The sequence below is a fragment of the Mustela lutreola genome, chromosome 11 (genome assembly GCF_030435805.1).
Source record: "Mustela lutreola isolate mMusLut2 chromosome 11, mMusLut2.pri, whole genome shotgun sequence".
In the NCBI taxonomy this organism is placed as follows: Eukaryota; Metazoa; Chordata; class Mammalia; order Carnivora; family Mustelidae; genus Mustela; species Mustela lutreola.
The window spans coordinates 60,641,108-60,654,472 of record NC_081300.1 but is presented as its reverse complement, the minus strand read 5'-3'; the positions used below and the strand labels follow the sequence as shown (position 1 = coordinate 60,654,472).

General features: G+C 37.6%; 1 protein-coding gene across 4 annotated transcripts in view; it reads left to right on the top strand.

Moving 5' to 3' along the window:
- Nucleotides 1-13,365, top strand: part of SPIRE1 (spire type actin nucleation factor 1) — a 187,093-nt gene that overhangs the window by 112,731 nt on the left and 60,997 nt on the right. For all 4 annotated transcript variants that reach the window (XM_059138678.1, XM_059138679.1, XM_059138681.1 and 1 more), the window contains exons 5-6: nucleotides 8,378-8,455; nucleotides 12,547-12,711. In XM_059138678.1, the coding sequence (XP_058994661.1) occupies nucleotides 8,378-8,455; nucleotides 12,547-12,711 (243 nt within the window). The remainder of the gene's footprint in view (nucleotides 1-8,377; nucleotides 8,456-12,546; nucleotides 12,712-13,365) is intronic.

The following is a 13,365-nucleotide window of genomic DNA, read 5'->3' as shown; positions in this document are numbered from 1 at the left end:
TGTGTGTGTGTATACACACATCTTCTTTATCCATTTATCTGTTGAGGGACATCTAGTTTCTTTCCATAGTTTGGCTATTGTGGACATTGCTGCTATAAACATTCGGGCGCACGTGCCCCTTCGGATCACTGTGTTTGTATCTTTAGGGTAAATACGCAGTAGTGCAATTGTTGGGTCATAGGGTAGCTCTATTTTCAACTTTTTTTTTTTTAAGATTTTATTTATTTTATTTGACAGAGAGATCACAAGTAGGCAGAGAGGCAGGCAGAGACGGTGGGGGGGGAAGCAGGCTCCCCGCTGAGCAGAGAGCCCGATGCGGGGCTCGATCCCAGGACACTGAGATCGTGACCTGATCCGAAGGCAGCGGCTTAATCCACTGAGCCACCCAGGCGCCCCTATTTTCAACTTTTTGAGGAAACTCCATGCTATTTTCCAGAGTGGTTGCACTGAAAGGGTGATTATATAGAGAGATACTGTGAGTCCAGCTACTTGGGGTGTATGGTCATTAAATCCTCAGCCTATGTGTGTACATGTGTAGATGCATGTGTGTGTCTGTGTGTGTGTTAACAAAAATATTGGAATATAAGAATGATACTCTTTTCATAGAACCTAGAAATAATTTCCTACATTTTGATGACTGTATAGTTTTTCTAATTTCTTCAGAATTTCAGTTTTACAGAAATGATCAACTTACAGTTTAGTATCTTAACATTTTACATTATTTAATTAAGTAAAATGCTGACGTTCTCTACTTTTGTGGTAGTTATCTTCTCCCTATCATACACCTCAGGTAGAAGAGTGTGTTAAATCCTTAAGAAAGTGCCATAAAACTTGATGAAATTAGGGTGCCTGAGTGACTCAGTCATTAAGCATCTGCCTTCATCTCAGGTCCTGATTCCAGAGTCCTGGGATCCAGCCCAATATCAGGCTCCCTGCTCTGTGGGAAGCCTGCTTCTGCCTCTCCCACTCCCCCTACTTGTGTTCCTGCTTTCGCTATCTCTCTCGTCAAATAAATAAATAAAATATTTTTTTAAAAACTTGATGAAAATATAAATCATATCTTTAGTAATTACCCATTAACTCTTTAATATACATAGGAGGCTTTCAGTTATTAGAAGAACTGCTATAGTTCCCTGGAAGTTTTTTTATAACCTAATTTTCAAAATATTACTTTTGGGCTGGCAAATAGATAAAATCCCTTTTCTTGCTTTTCTCTGTGGTAAAAATATCTCAGAAAGGACGTCATGGCTCTTAATCTTTGTGGTTGGTATACATGTTCTATTTATTATAAGCAACATTTGGATTAGTGATTTTGTCACTTGGGAAATGAATTTTTTTTTTTTTTTTTTTTTTGGAAATGAATTTAATAGTAATTTCTTTGAAAGCATATTAGTGTATATTGAGTAAAAAAAGGTTTAAGGAATTACTAAAACATATTCCTTTTTACACTTTTAGAAGTTTCTAACTAAAAACATGTACTAAGTACATAGAGGAATATCAATAAATGATAAATAGTTTTTTTTTTATGTTACTTTTTATAATAAATAGTTTTTAGTGGTTAACAGTATGAAGGAAAATGGTCATCATGGCAATGTTATTATTAACATATTTATAAATATATATATATATATTTTTAATATTTTATTTACTTGACAGCAAGCAGGCACAAGCAGGGTGAATGGCAGGCAGAGGGAGAGGGAGAAGCAGGCTCCCCATTGAGCAGGAAACCTAATGTGGAACTTGATCCCAGCACCCTCTGGTGCTGGGACTCTGGGATCCCAGGACTCTGGGATCCCAGGACTCTGGGATCATGACCTGAGCTGAGGGCAGATGCTTAACTGACTGAGCTACCCACACACCTTCATGACTATATTTATAAGGGTGGGCATTTATATGTGAGCTGATGTTGAATCTACACAATTGAATTAATATTATTCTTTGAGCATTTGATATGCTTGTGACTCAGAGAGTAGATTTTATTTGTTTATTTTTTAAGATGCCAGAAACAGAAAGTGTTGGCATGGAGCACTTCTAATTGCTAGTTTGAGAATGGTTATGTCAGATATGCAGAGTTAATTGCCATGTGGGTGCTCACTTAGAATTTTCTCACCATATTCCAAGCACAAGTCGGCATCTGTTATTACATTTGTACATGCAAATTAATTTATTCAGAAACTAGAATATAATTGACAGAAGCTTGCCACTAAAACTAGAAAAGTATGTAATTTACTTTCATATTACTCATTTATTTTTTCTGCTAACTAGAAAACCTGAGATTTCTAGTTGCACATCTGTTCAGGCTTATTCAACTATAATATTCACAGATTCTCAACTATTTTATTTGATTTATTTGTGAGTCAAGATTTTGATTTTGTGAAGCAACTAGGGAAAGGTCTCATTTAGTAAAAGAATAAAATGTTTTTGTGGTGGAGTAAAAGTATTCTCATTCAGATCCTCACAGATATTTATTGGCTTATAATGACAAATACTTACTAAATGCTAAACATGAGCCAGGCTACATTCAATATTTCTTCCATATTATTTCATGCAATATTAACAAAGTCCAAAAAGTGGTTATTAGTATCTGCATTTTACAGATGGGAAAACAAGCCGAAGATTAGAGAAGTTAAATGACTTGCATAAAGTCACACAGCTGGGAAGCTGTCAGCACTAGTTTTTGCTACTTTTATTCAGAAAACAAGAAACTCTTGGACTATTCATTTAAACTATCTTTAGTATTATACAGAGTGGATAGTTTTTCTTAGTAGCAGCGAGTTAGGGATTTTATCACAGCCCAGAGGCAAAGTGGAGATGCATAAATGTGTGGCAGTGAGACCATCTGGATTACATTTAGTCAGGCTTTTGTTGGTGAACACAAAAATTAAGGTTGGTTGGGAAAGGACCCATGTGTTTCTCATATTATTTGACCAGAGTACTCCTAAGATACAGAAGCATGAACTCATATTTCTGGATAAGGAAACATATTAAATCATAACTCTTTCAGTTGCAAGTAACAGAAATCCACTCAAATTAGCAATCATAGAATGGCTGGAAAATTTACTGACTCACATAAATGGTAAGTCTAAGGGTATACACAGCTGGATCCAGTGTCTCAAAACCTGTAATCAGGGCTGCCTTTCTCCCTCTCACTCCTCAGGATGGGCTTTTGCTAAAAGGCACATAAGATGACAGTCTGTAGCTTAAACCTCACATTCTCTAAGTTCAATAACTCCAGCAGAAAGTCGTTTCTCATAATTGGAGCAAAGGTATTTTGGAGGAAAATTCAGTCATGTACTTGTTCAAGAACCAGTCACTGTGGTCAGGAAAATGGGCCCCACTGGCTGGTGGAGGCTGTGTGGTCACCCTTCTGAGTAGGCGATGAGGTGTGCCAGGCATGGGGTTAGCCCTACTCAGACCGTAGGGTTGTCTTCCCCAGTGGAAAGCAGGAAGAGGGAAAAGGTTTCTAGACAAAACAACAGATGCCTACTGAGGGATATATTGTTCAGTGCAAGTCAAAAGGTCTTTGAAGCCATGCCTTTTACCTTTAAAATCCATGTAAATTTTGTTCCATGTCTGCATCTGTTATAATATTTTAAAAGCATTCCTTGTGTGGATTGAGTTCCTGCAGGAAATGGATTCTGAGGGGTAAAATATGAATTCAGGAGGTCTTACTGGGAATTGCTTTGGGGAACACCTGTAAGGGAGGAAAAGCTGAACTATGGTGCCGGAACAGCAGGCCTCAGCCAATCCCACACAGAGCTCAGAAGTTGCGATGGCCCTTCAGGGTTGTCCCAAGGGAGGCAAGGGGGCCTGACCTGTGTACTTCCACACAGACTGATGATTGGGTATGGGCTACCCCAGGGACGGGCACACCCGTGGCAAAGCAGCTCCTTGCTCCAGGCGCTGAACACAGCTCCTGGAGCAGGATTAGGTTATGACCCCTTGGCAGACAACACCTCCAGCAGCCAGTGAAAGAGAGAACTTCATACCTCAGGGGGGTGCAGGGTGTGGACCTGGGCAACTGACCACAGCATCCATTACATTACCTTTGAGTAAAATTCACTCCAGGAAATGTCATATTTATATGTTGTTGTAAATGCTCCCTGGCATATTGCTGTACTGTTGGACCAGAGGTCCCCCAGAAATACGAGCACTTCAGTTTGCTGGCCACAGCAGAGACACTGGGAACCCACCGAGAGGGAGTGAAAAGATAAACCAAATGAGGAAGAAACTGGAGCAGAAATAACAGTTGAGAGACCTACTGTAATCAACTTTAATAGTAGCCATAGGAATCAAGAAAAAAAGAAATATTTTCATCTTGCCAAAGACCACCCATCTTCTACTGTACCCATACTGTTTGTCTTGCTTTCTGTTGTTTGGGTCCTAGAAGAGCTAGAGACCATTGGAAATTAAAATTAACATTTAAAGTATTATTTGTCTTTGGGGTACATGTGTGTAATTCATCAGTCTTAAACAATTCACAGCACTCACCAATGTCCATCACCCAGCCACTCCATCCCACTAACCCCCCTCCACTCCAGCAACCCTCAGTTTATTTCCTGAGATTAAGAGTCTCTAATAGTTTATCTCCCCCTCTGGTTTTGTCTTGTTTCATTTTTCCCCTCCCTTCCCCTATGATCCTCTGTCTTGTTTCTCTGACTTACTTCACTTAGCATAATACCCTCTAGTTCCATTCATGTCATTGCAAGTGGCAAGATTTCGGGGGTTTTGATGGCTGCATAGTATTCCTGTGTGTGTGTGTGTACACACACCACATCTTCTTTATCTATTCATCTGTTGATGGACATTGAGGCTCTTTCCATAGTTTGGCTATTGTGGACATTGCTGCTATAAACACTGGGGTGCACGTGCCCCTTCAGATCACTGCATTTGTATCTTTGGGTAAATACCCAGTAGTGCAATTGCTGGGTCGTAGGGTAGCTCTATTTTCAACTTTCTGAGGAATCTTCATACTAGATGCCCAGAGGAAATTCACCTCCTTAAATCTCTTTTCTTTTGCTATTTTAATTATAAAAAGCTAGAAAGAACACACTTCTAGTCTAAAGAATAATATATACCTTAAGTCATTAATTGTTTTGGGGATAGAGCCTGGATTAGAGTCCTCAGAGGAACAAATTAAATGTATGTGTGCCTCTTCTTTTGGTTTCCTTTCTGCTTAGCTCTGATTTCAACATATGAATACTTGATGAAGATTGTGGGCTTGGGTCAAAAACCATGGCTTTAAATCATCAGAGATTTTTTTAATGACCACTAATAATCCCTAGCAAAAAATTAGGTATTTTGATTATCAGAAATACTGTGCATACCAGAACATCTGGTATGTCTTTAGACAAAAAAAAGAAACAACAAAAATTCCTAACTTAGTAATAATGATTATTATTCAGATTTTGACATAATATTTTACCAGATATTAAGTGCCCATGATCTGCAAAGCCCAATTACAGTTCGTAAACTCTGTTCTTTTATAATATCAATTCATAAATACCAATTTTTGCAAAAGTAAAGTACAGCTTTATCTAGCTGTTTTCTAAGACTTTTCTAAACCATTGGGGGTCAGCATCAGGACACTTAAGTTCCCAACAGGACCATTCATCTGGTGTCTCTTTCACACTTACTACCTCATGTGTGAGACCCTGATGCCACTTCTCCCTGCTTCACTCTGCTCCATCCCACCTGCAGGGAGACTGTAGCCATGTCATTTAGCCTCACTTGTGAGTCCAACCCCAAGCAAGGGTTATGCTTGGGGCTAAATGTTGGCTGCTTGAAGCCTTAGCACTTGTTAGCTGTCATTATTATTTCCCACACCCTGCTGTAGCCAAGAGCTGCAGCCAGGACCACTGGAAAAGAGCAAGGCTCTGGAATGGGGCTGGGGCCGTACAGAGAATTTAGTGGTACATTTTTGGAGCTAATTTCCCCAGAGGCTGTAAATGCAAGGTCCTAATAATATTTTAAATACAACAACATCGTGATATAGATGGTAATACCTTCCTCTTAACAGTGGGGAAACACAGACCCAAAGATGGTAGGTAATGTAGCATGACTCAGGAGTGCCAAGTATCTCATTACATAATCTCAAGCAAGAACCCTGGCTTTGTTTTTAAATACAGTTTCCCCTGTTGTCCAAAAGTTCACATTATGCCTCTTCACTTTTATAGAAAACCTACATTATGAAAGACCTACATTAGGACGATAATGGTTTTTTCCTTAAAAGCAAAATTTCTTTGGATTTCTTTCAGCTAGCCAACACAATGTAGGTGCTAGTGTAGGTCTTCAGTTGAAATGAAGTGGCTTACATGAACTTTCAGAAATCAGAAGATACCTATAATCATGGAAACACATTCTGAAACACGTAAAAGTGTTCCTCCCCTGACTAATTTCTTTTGTAGCAAGAGAAGAAATAATGCATTATTTATACCACATTTTCTTCAAATGTTCAGAGTAATTTTATTCTTTGTATATTAATACTCCTATACATTATTAAGTACAAAAAAAGAGCAGGCGGTATTATTCTCATTTTGTGGAAGATCAAGCAGATGTTGAAAAGCCAAGAATAAATGGTTTAGAAATGTTTTCTATGAAGTATTCATTATTTTCATATTAATTAAAGTAGGTTTCATACAATACATTAAACTTAGTCCACATGCATTCAGGAAAATAAGCTCAACAAAAAAATATACTAGAGTTGATTTATTGTGAGTAGGAATTAGGTATAACACAAACTGGTAATCAATAGGTGAATAGACATTTTACTTATCAAGATTTTCTTAAAATTGCAAATGTTGGATTAATGCAGTTTCATAAGGTATAACATTGTGTGTCAACTATACTCAATTAAAAAAATTAAAAATTAAGCAAAAAGGGTCCAAACTTGCAGTTATAAGATGAATAATTTCTGGATATTTAATGTACAGCATGTTGACTTTAGTTAAAAATATCGTCTTACATGCTGGAAAGTTGGTGAGAGTAGATCTGAAAAGTTCTCCCCATATACACAAAAAGGTAATTATTTGATGTGATGGAGATGGTAATTAACCTTATTGCACTAATAATTTTTGCAATATATATATGTATCAAGTAATAAAAAGCATCTTATATATTGAAATTTATTCATGAAATTATTTTACAAATATATATGGAGCGTAAAAAGTACCAGTGCTTACATCAGCCACTGAGAATAGACTTTTGTTTCATGAAACCTAGGGGGAAGGCACAAACAAATGTAAAATAGCAGTGTAATAAGGGCTAAAGAGGAAGGTGTACAGTGCTATATGCCATTGTACAATAGGAAGATTTGGCTTAGTTGAGGGGGAAGGAAGGGCTTTCCTGAAGAATTGGTGATTCTGTTGACCCTAATACCTGAAGAAAGAGCAGAAACTTTCATTACTTAGGAAATGAAAGAGACCAGGCATGGGGGTGAGGGGTGAGGAGAGGAGAGCATCCAGGGCAAGACCACATCAGAAATGAGGCAAAGGATGGCCACGGTCGGCAAACCGTGGAAAGAGCCAAGATGCCCTTCAACGGATGAGGATGAATGGATAAGGAAGATGTGGTCCATGTACACTATGGAGTATTATGCCTCCATCAGAAAGGATGAATACCCAACTTCTGTAGCAACATGGACAGGACTGGAAGAGATTATGCTGAGTGAAATAAGTCAAGCAGAGAGAGTCAATGATCATATGGCTTCACTTATTTGTGGAGCGTAACAAATAACATGAAGGACATAGGGAGATGGAGAGGAGAAAGGAGTTGAGGAAATTGGAAGAGGAGATGAACCATGAGACACTATGGACTCTGAAAGACAATCTGAGAGTTTTGAAGGGGCAGGGGGTGGGAGGTTGGGGGAGCCAGGTGGTGGGTATTATGGAGGGCACATATTGCATGGAGCACTGGGTGTGGTGCATAAACAATGAATTCTGTTACGCTGAAAAGAAATTAATAAAAAAGAATAGAAATGAGACAAAAATTAGGTAACATTTAAATTAAGGGATCTTCAGGGGAGATAAAAAGAAGAGGGCTTAGGTTATATGGAGGGAGTGATATCTTTGAGATTTAATGGTGGGTTGAATATGGAGGTTGAGGGAGAGGGCTGTGTCATTACCATTTAGGGGTGCAAGTTAATGTGGTGACAAAGTTAGCTACAAGGCCTAGAAGGAAATTTGAATGAATAATCTCAGTTCATCCCTCTGTAATATTGTATTTATTCCAGTCTACTATTGACTGAAATCTACAGAGAAGTAGATTCTGTACTATCTGCTTTAATATACTTTGTTTGACGGTATCTGTTAGAAATTTTAATTTGGGAAGCTAGCTTAATGAAATTTTTACCCCTAAATGTTTTTATTTTAATTGGTAGAATCTTAAGAAGATTCAAGAAATGGAAAAAAGTGATGAATCCAGCACAGAGCTAGAAGAGCTGAAAAACGCTGACTGGGTAAGTATTCAGATATTCTCTGTTCTGCTTAGTGTTGAAGACATAGTGTAATGTGTTTTGAGGGGTTTTGTTTTGTTTTTTAAAGACTTATTTATTTATTTTGGAGAGGGAGAGTGCACGAGTGGTGGGGAGGGGCAGAGGGACAGAGTAGGAAAGCAGACTCCCCACTCAGCAGGAAGCCCAACACTGGGCTCCGTCTCAGGACCCTGGGATCCTGACCTGAGCCGAAACAAAGAGCTGGACACTTAACCAACTCAGCCATCCAGGCACCCCATAGAGTAATGTTTTTTAAAGTGCTTGTTATTGGGGTGCCTAGGTGGCTCAGTCACTTGAGCGTCTGCCTTCAGCTTGGGTCCTGGGATCAACCCCCACTTCTGGCTCCCTGCTCACTGGGGAGCCTGCTTCTCCCTCTGCCAGTCGCCCTGCTCGTTCTCCCTCTCTCACTCTCAAATAAATAAAATTTTTAAAAAATAAAATAAAATGCTTGTTATTAAGGGCTGTAATATGAATTGATACTGTATGAATTTGGATATCTAGTCTTATGTTTGAGGAACTGTCTATCCCCCATTTTACAAAACTAATTGGTTTTATTAAAGCAGCCCCAATGTCTTCTAAGAACTTAGGTGTTTGAAAATGTTGACCTTTCTAATATTATTAACACTTAAGCGTACTCTTATAAGTTAGAGTTTAAGCTCTGTTTCAGAATAAGATGTGACACTATAGGGTAGTACATTCATTTATCTGATGAATAGTTACTGGCTCTCTGCCCTCATAAAGCAGAAGACAGACCTTCAGAACAGATGATTGCAGTATATTTATGTGGCACACTTTGAATAGCTGCTGTTTTTCTGGCATGATTCTAGATCCTAGTGAAACCAAGACTCCCTGCCCTCATATATCACTTAGAGTTGGGTGGGCACGACAGCACTGAGGACGAGAGAGTCAGTGTCATGAAATTAGACTGAGGTATGTTCAGGTGTCAGTGGGAAGCCACAGTTCAGGATTCTGACTTTTCAGGTTAAGGATAAACAGTGGTTTAATAATGACATCATTAAATGAGGAACCAGGCATAGAAGCAGATTTGAGGAAATGAACAAGTTGCTTTTGACATATTAGATTTTAATTGTTTTATTCTTTTCTAACAGCTTTATTAAAGTATAATCAGCATGCAATAAGTTGCACATATTTAAAAGGCACAATTTGATAAGTTTTGATATGTACATACACACATACATACCCATATATACCATCACCATAATCAAAATAATGAGCTCACCCATCACCCCCAAAGTTTCCTTATACTCCTTTGTAATCCTACTTCCTGCTTTCCGTCTCCCCAGTTCCTAGGCAGTGATCTGCTTTCTCTCACTGTAGATTAGTTTGCATTTTCTGAAATTTCATATAAATGTAATATAGTATGTATTGTTTTTTACTTGGCTTCTTCCATTCAGCATAATTCTTTTGGGATTTCATCCATGTTGTTGCCTATATCAATAGTTTAGTGTTTTTGTTACTACTAGTAGTCCCTTCTGTTATATAGACCTACATGTGTTGATATATGAATGTAAATATTCTTAATTTATTAATTATATCTTTACTGAGATATTTGGAATGATATTAATCTGAAACATTTAAGAGTAAGGTTAAAAAACAAGTAGCCTGGGGGTGCCTGGGTGGCTCAGTGGGTTAAAGCCTGTGCCTTTGGCTCAGGTCATGATCCCAGGGTCCTAGGATTGAGCCCCGCATCAGGCTCTCTGCTCAGCAGGGAGCCTGCTTCCCCCTCTCTCTCTGTCTGCCTCTCTGCCTACTTGTGATCTCTGTCTGTCAAATAAATAAATAAAATCTTAAACAAGTCTTGTAATTTTAGAATAATATTGATTGTCAAGTTTCCTTTGTATAGAATACTCTGGTAGTCTTTTTCCAGCTGTATTTCATCTTAGCTAATACATTTTTAAATTTGTTTTCTTATACATGGAAGCCAGATGAAGAACTCCAGGTGGTCAGAATTTAGCAAACAGTTATTATAAACTTGAACTAAAAATTTATTGCCTTAAGGCAGACTCTTTTAAAAACTAGTAGGATCACTGACAAGATATACACTAACTGCAGAGAGATTTCATTTGCCTAGATCACCAGTCTGTTTCTTGTAAGACCATTAAAGTGAATTATTTAGAAATAGTAGAAAGAAATGAGTAAAGAATGAGGAATAGAATGAGGGAGAATTAGGATGGCAGGATCTAAACATCTTGGGATCTTACTTGAGGAATATGAGGTAAATAAAATCTCTGGGAGTACATATAATGACAGTTGTGTACTACCTTAATGCTAACTGTGACTTTAATTTCTGGATTAAATTTCTGAAAATTTTTGCTATATGATAATATATAAAGGACTGGCTATATGAAAGGTCTGTTTGAATCCTTTCATAATTATTGCAAAATTGTCAAATGTGAATAATTATCCTGTAATTTATCTGCTTTGCGAATTCAATGTTTCACATATGTCAGGTTTTCCTAAAGCCCGGGCAGCTGAAGAAAAGAGGCAGAATTTTAAAAGATGAGATGATATTTGAACTGGATCTTAAAGGAATCAGTATAAGAGAATTGGGGACTAGAGCATTTTCAAAAGAAAAGTCAAATATTTTAGGAATATTGTATGAGAGTAACTTTAATGGCAAAAATCTAAGAATCTGTTTAAAATAGAGATATTTTCGAAGGTATTCTAATGGATATACTACAATACTAAGTGCATCAAATCCTTTGTGGAATAAGAAATGGCATACCCGTTTTTAAATCGTAAATTGTTTTTGAAGAAGTTTAGAAGACATTTTGAAGAAAAATGAAGACATTTTTGAAAAATTTAATCCACAATTATTTTATGTAGATAATTCTTAAGAAATACCTCACTTCTTAAAAAAGTTTTATTTATTTAAGTAATCTCTGTAACCTTACGTGGGACTCAAACTCACAGCCCTGAGATCAAAAGTCCCAAACTCTTCCAACTGAACCAGCCAGATACCTCTAGCCCTTGGTTTTTAATAAATATATTTAAGTAGCTATTTGAGCCGCTACAGTGTTTCAGCTAACTATCATAATGATTTACCTTTGACAGAAGAAGAGACTAGGACACCTTAGCTTACAGGCTGGAAAATTAAAGTATTAGTGTAGAATAATAATAATAATATACATATTTAATGTGTCTTATATTATTATAAGAACTTCATATGTATCTCATTTTCTTGAGAGGCCAAAAAGGCGATCACTGTCATTTGTTAAGAAAATGAATATTAAGTGATCTGTGCAAAGATAGTGATAACATAAAAATGATCATTTTTGAGCATTTTCCATGTACAGAACTCTGTTTATCAGCTCTGACCTTCTCAGTAAGTTATGAAGTACCACTTTCTTTTATTGATGGGGAATCCAGGCTTTAGAAAGGTGAAGGAACTTGCTAGATATCAAGTAGCTACTAGGTGGTTGTATCAATTAGGGGTGGCCATAGGAATCCTGCCGCATAACCAACCACTACAGAATCATAGTCACACAAAGCAGTATATTTACTGAGCTCACGAGTACAGATGCATCGTGGTAGCTCTACTCTGTGTATGTCTCATCCTTCTCCTGGGCAGCATACCAGTCCAGAGGCATGAGGCTCTCATGGCAATAATAGAAGCACAAGTGACAAGCCCATTGTGCATTTGCTTTTGCAGCCTTTGGTCACATCATATCAACTACTGTTTCAGGGGCCAAGCAAATCACGTAGCCAAACCCAGTATTAGGGTATGGGACATATACTCCTCTTCAGTGAGTAGAATCATGTAACTGAGGCTATTAATGCAGCCTTGCGCAGTGGATGAGTTAGGGTTTACACTCAGGTGACTCAGCACTTAGAGCTTGTGATTCTCGACTGGCTTTCTACCCACCTTTTAACATCCTTAAACCTAATTTTCAAAAGCTGTTTTGTTTGGTGTACTCAGTGTTTTGCAAATCAAGCTCTTCATTTTTTCTTTCATTTTTTTCTCTGGACTGTAGCTATTTAGAGGAAACTAGCAAATTTATTCATGGACATCTCTCCACCCTTGATTCTTTTAGGCTCGGTTCTGGGTTCAGGTGATGAGGGATTTGCGGAATGGAGTAAAACTTAAGAAGGTCCAAGAGCGACAGTACAACCCTTTGCCCATTGAATATCAGCTCACCCCTTATGAGATGCTAATGGACGATATTCGATCCAAAAGATACACTTTGCGAAAAGTGATGGTAAGTAACAACAACAACAAAAACTATTAATAGACTGAAATGGTTTTCCTTCAGTAATTTTATTGGTTGAACATGTTCTTCTCAGTGTTACATTTTAAAAATCCTTTCTTCCCTTGGAAGTAATACATTGTCATTACAGAAAATTTGAAACATACAGTAAGCTCAAAGAAGGAAAGTGACAAATGGGTAATTTCACAACCCAGAGAGATATTTTGTTTACAAGCTGGTATATAACCTTCAGTCTTTTTTTTTTTTTTTTTTAAGATTGATTTATTTATTTTAGGGAAAGAGAGGGCAGGTGAGCAGAGGGAGGGTCAGAGGGAGAGAGACTCTCTATCTCTAGCAAAGTACAGAGCCCGACACGGGCTCAATCTCATGACCCCATAATCATGATCTGAGCTACTACTCAGGCACCCCCAGTCTTTTTTCTATACATTTTATTCAGACAAAATGGATTAATATTGAACACTTTGTTTTGTAACCAGTTATTTTCACTTAACATATGAATATTTTTCCATGTCATTATATGTTGAAAATCTTCATTTCTAAATAACTACCTCTTTTATAGCTTTGTGGCTATACCAGAGTTTATTAAACCAATCAACTTGCATCAAGTTGTAAGCAGCTTATTTTGTGAATCCTTGTATTTAAATC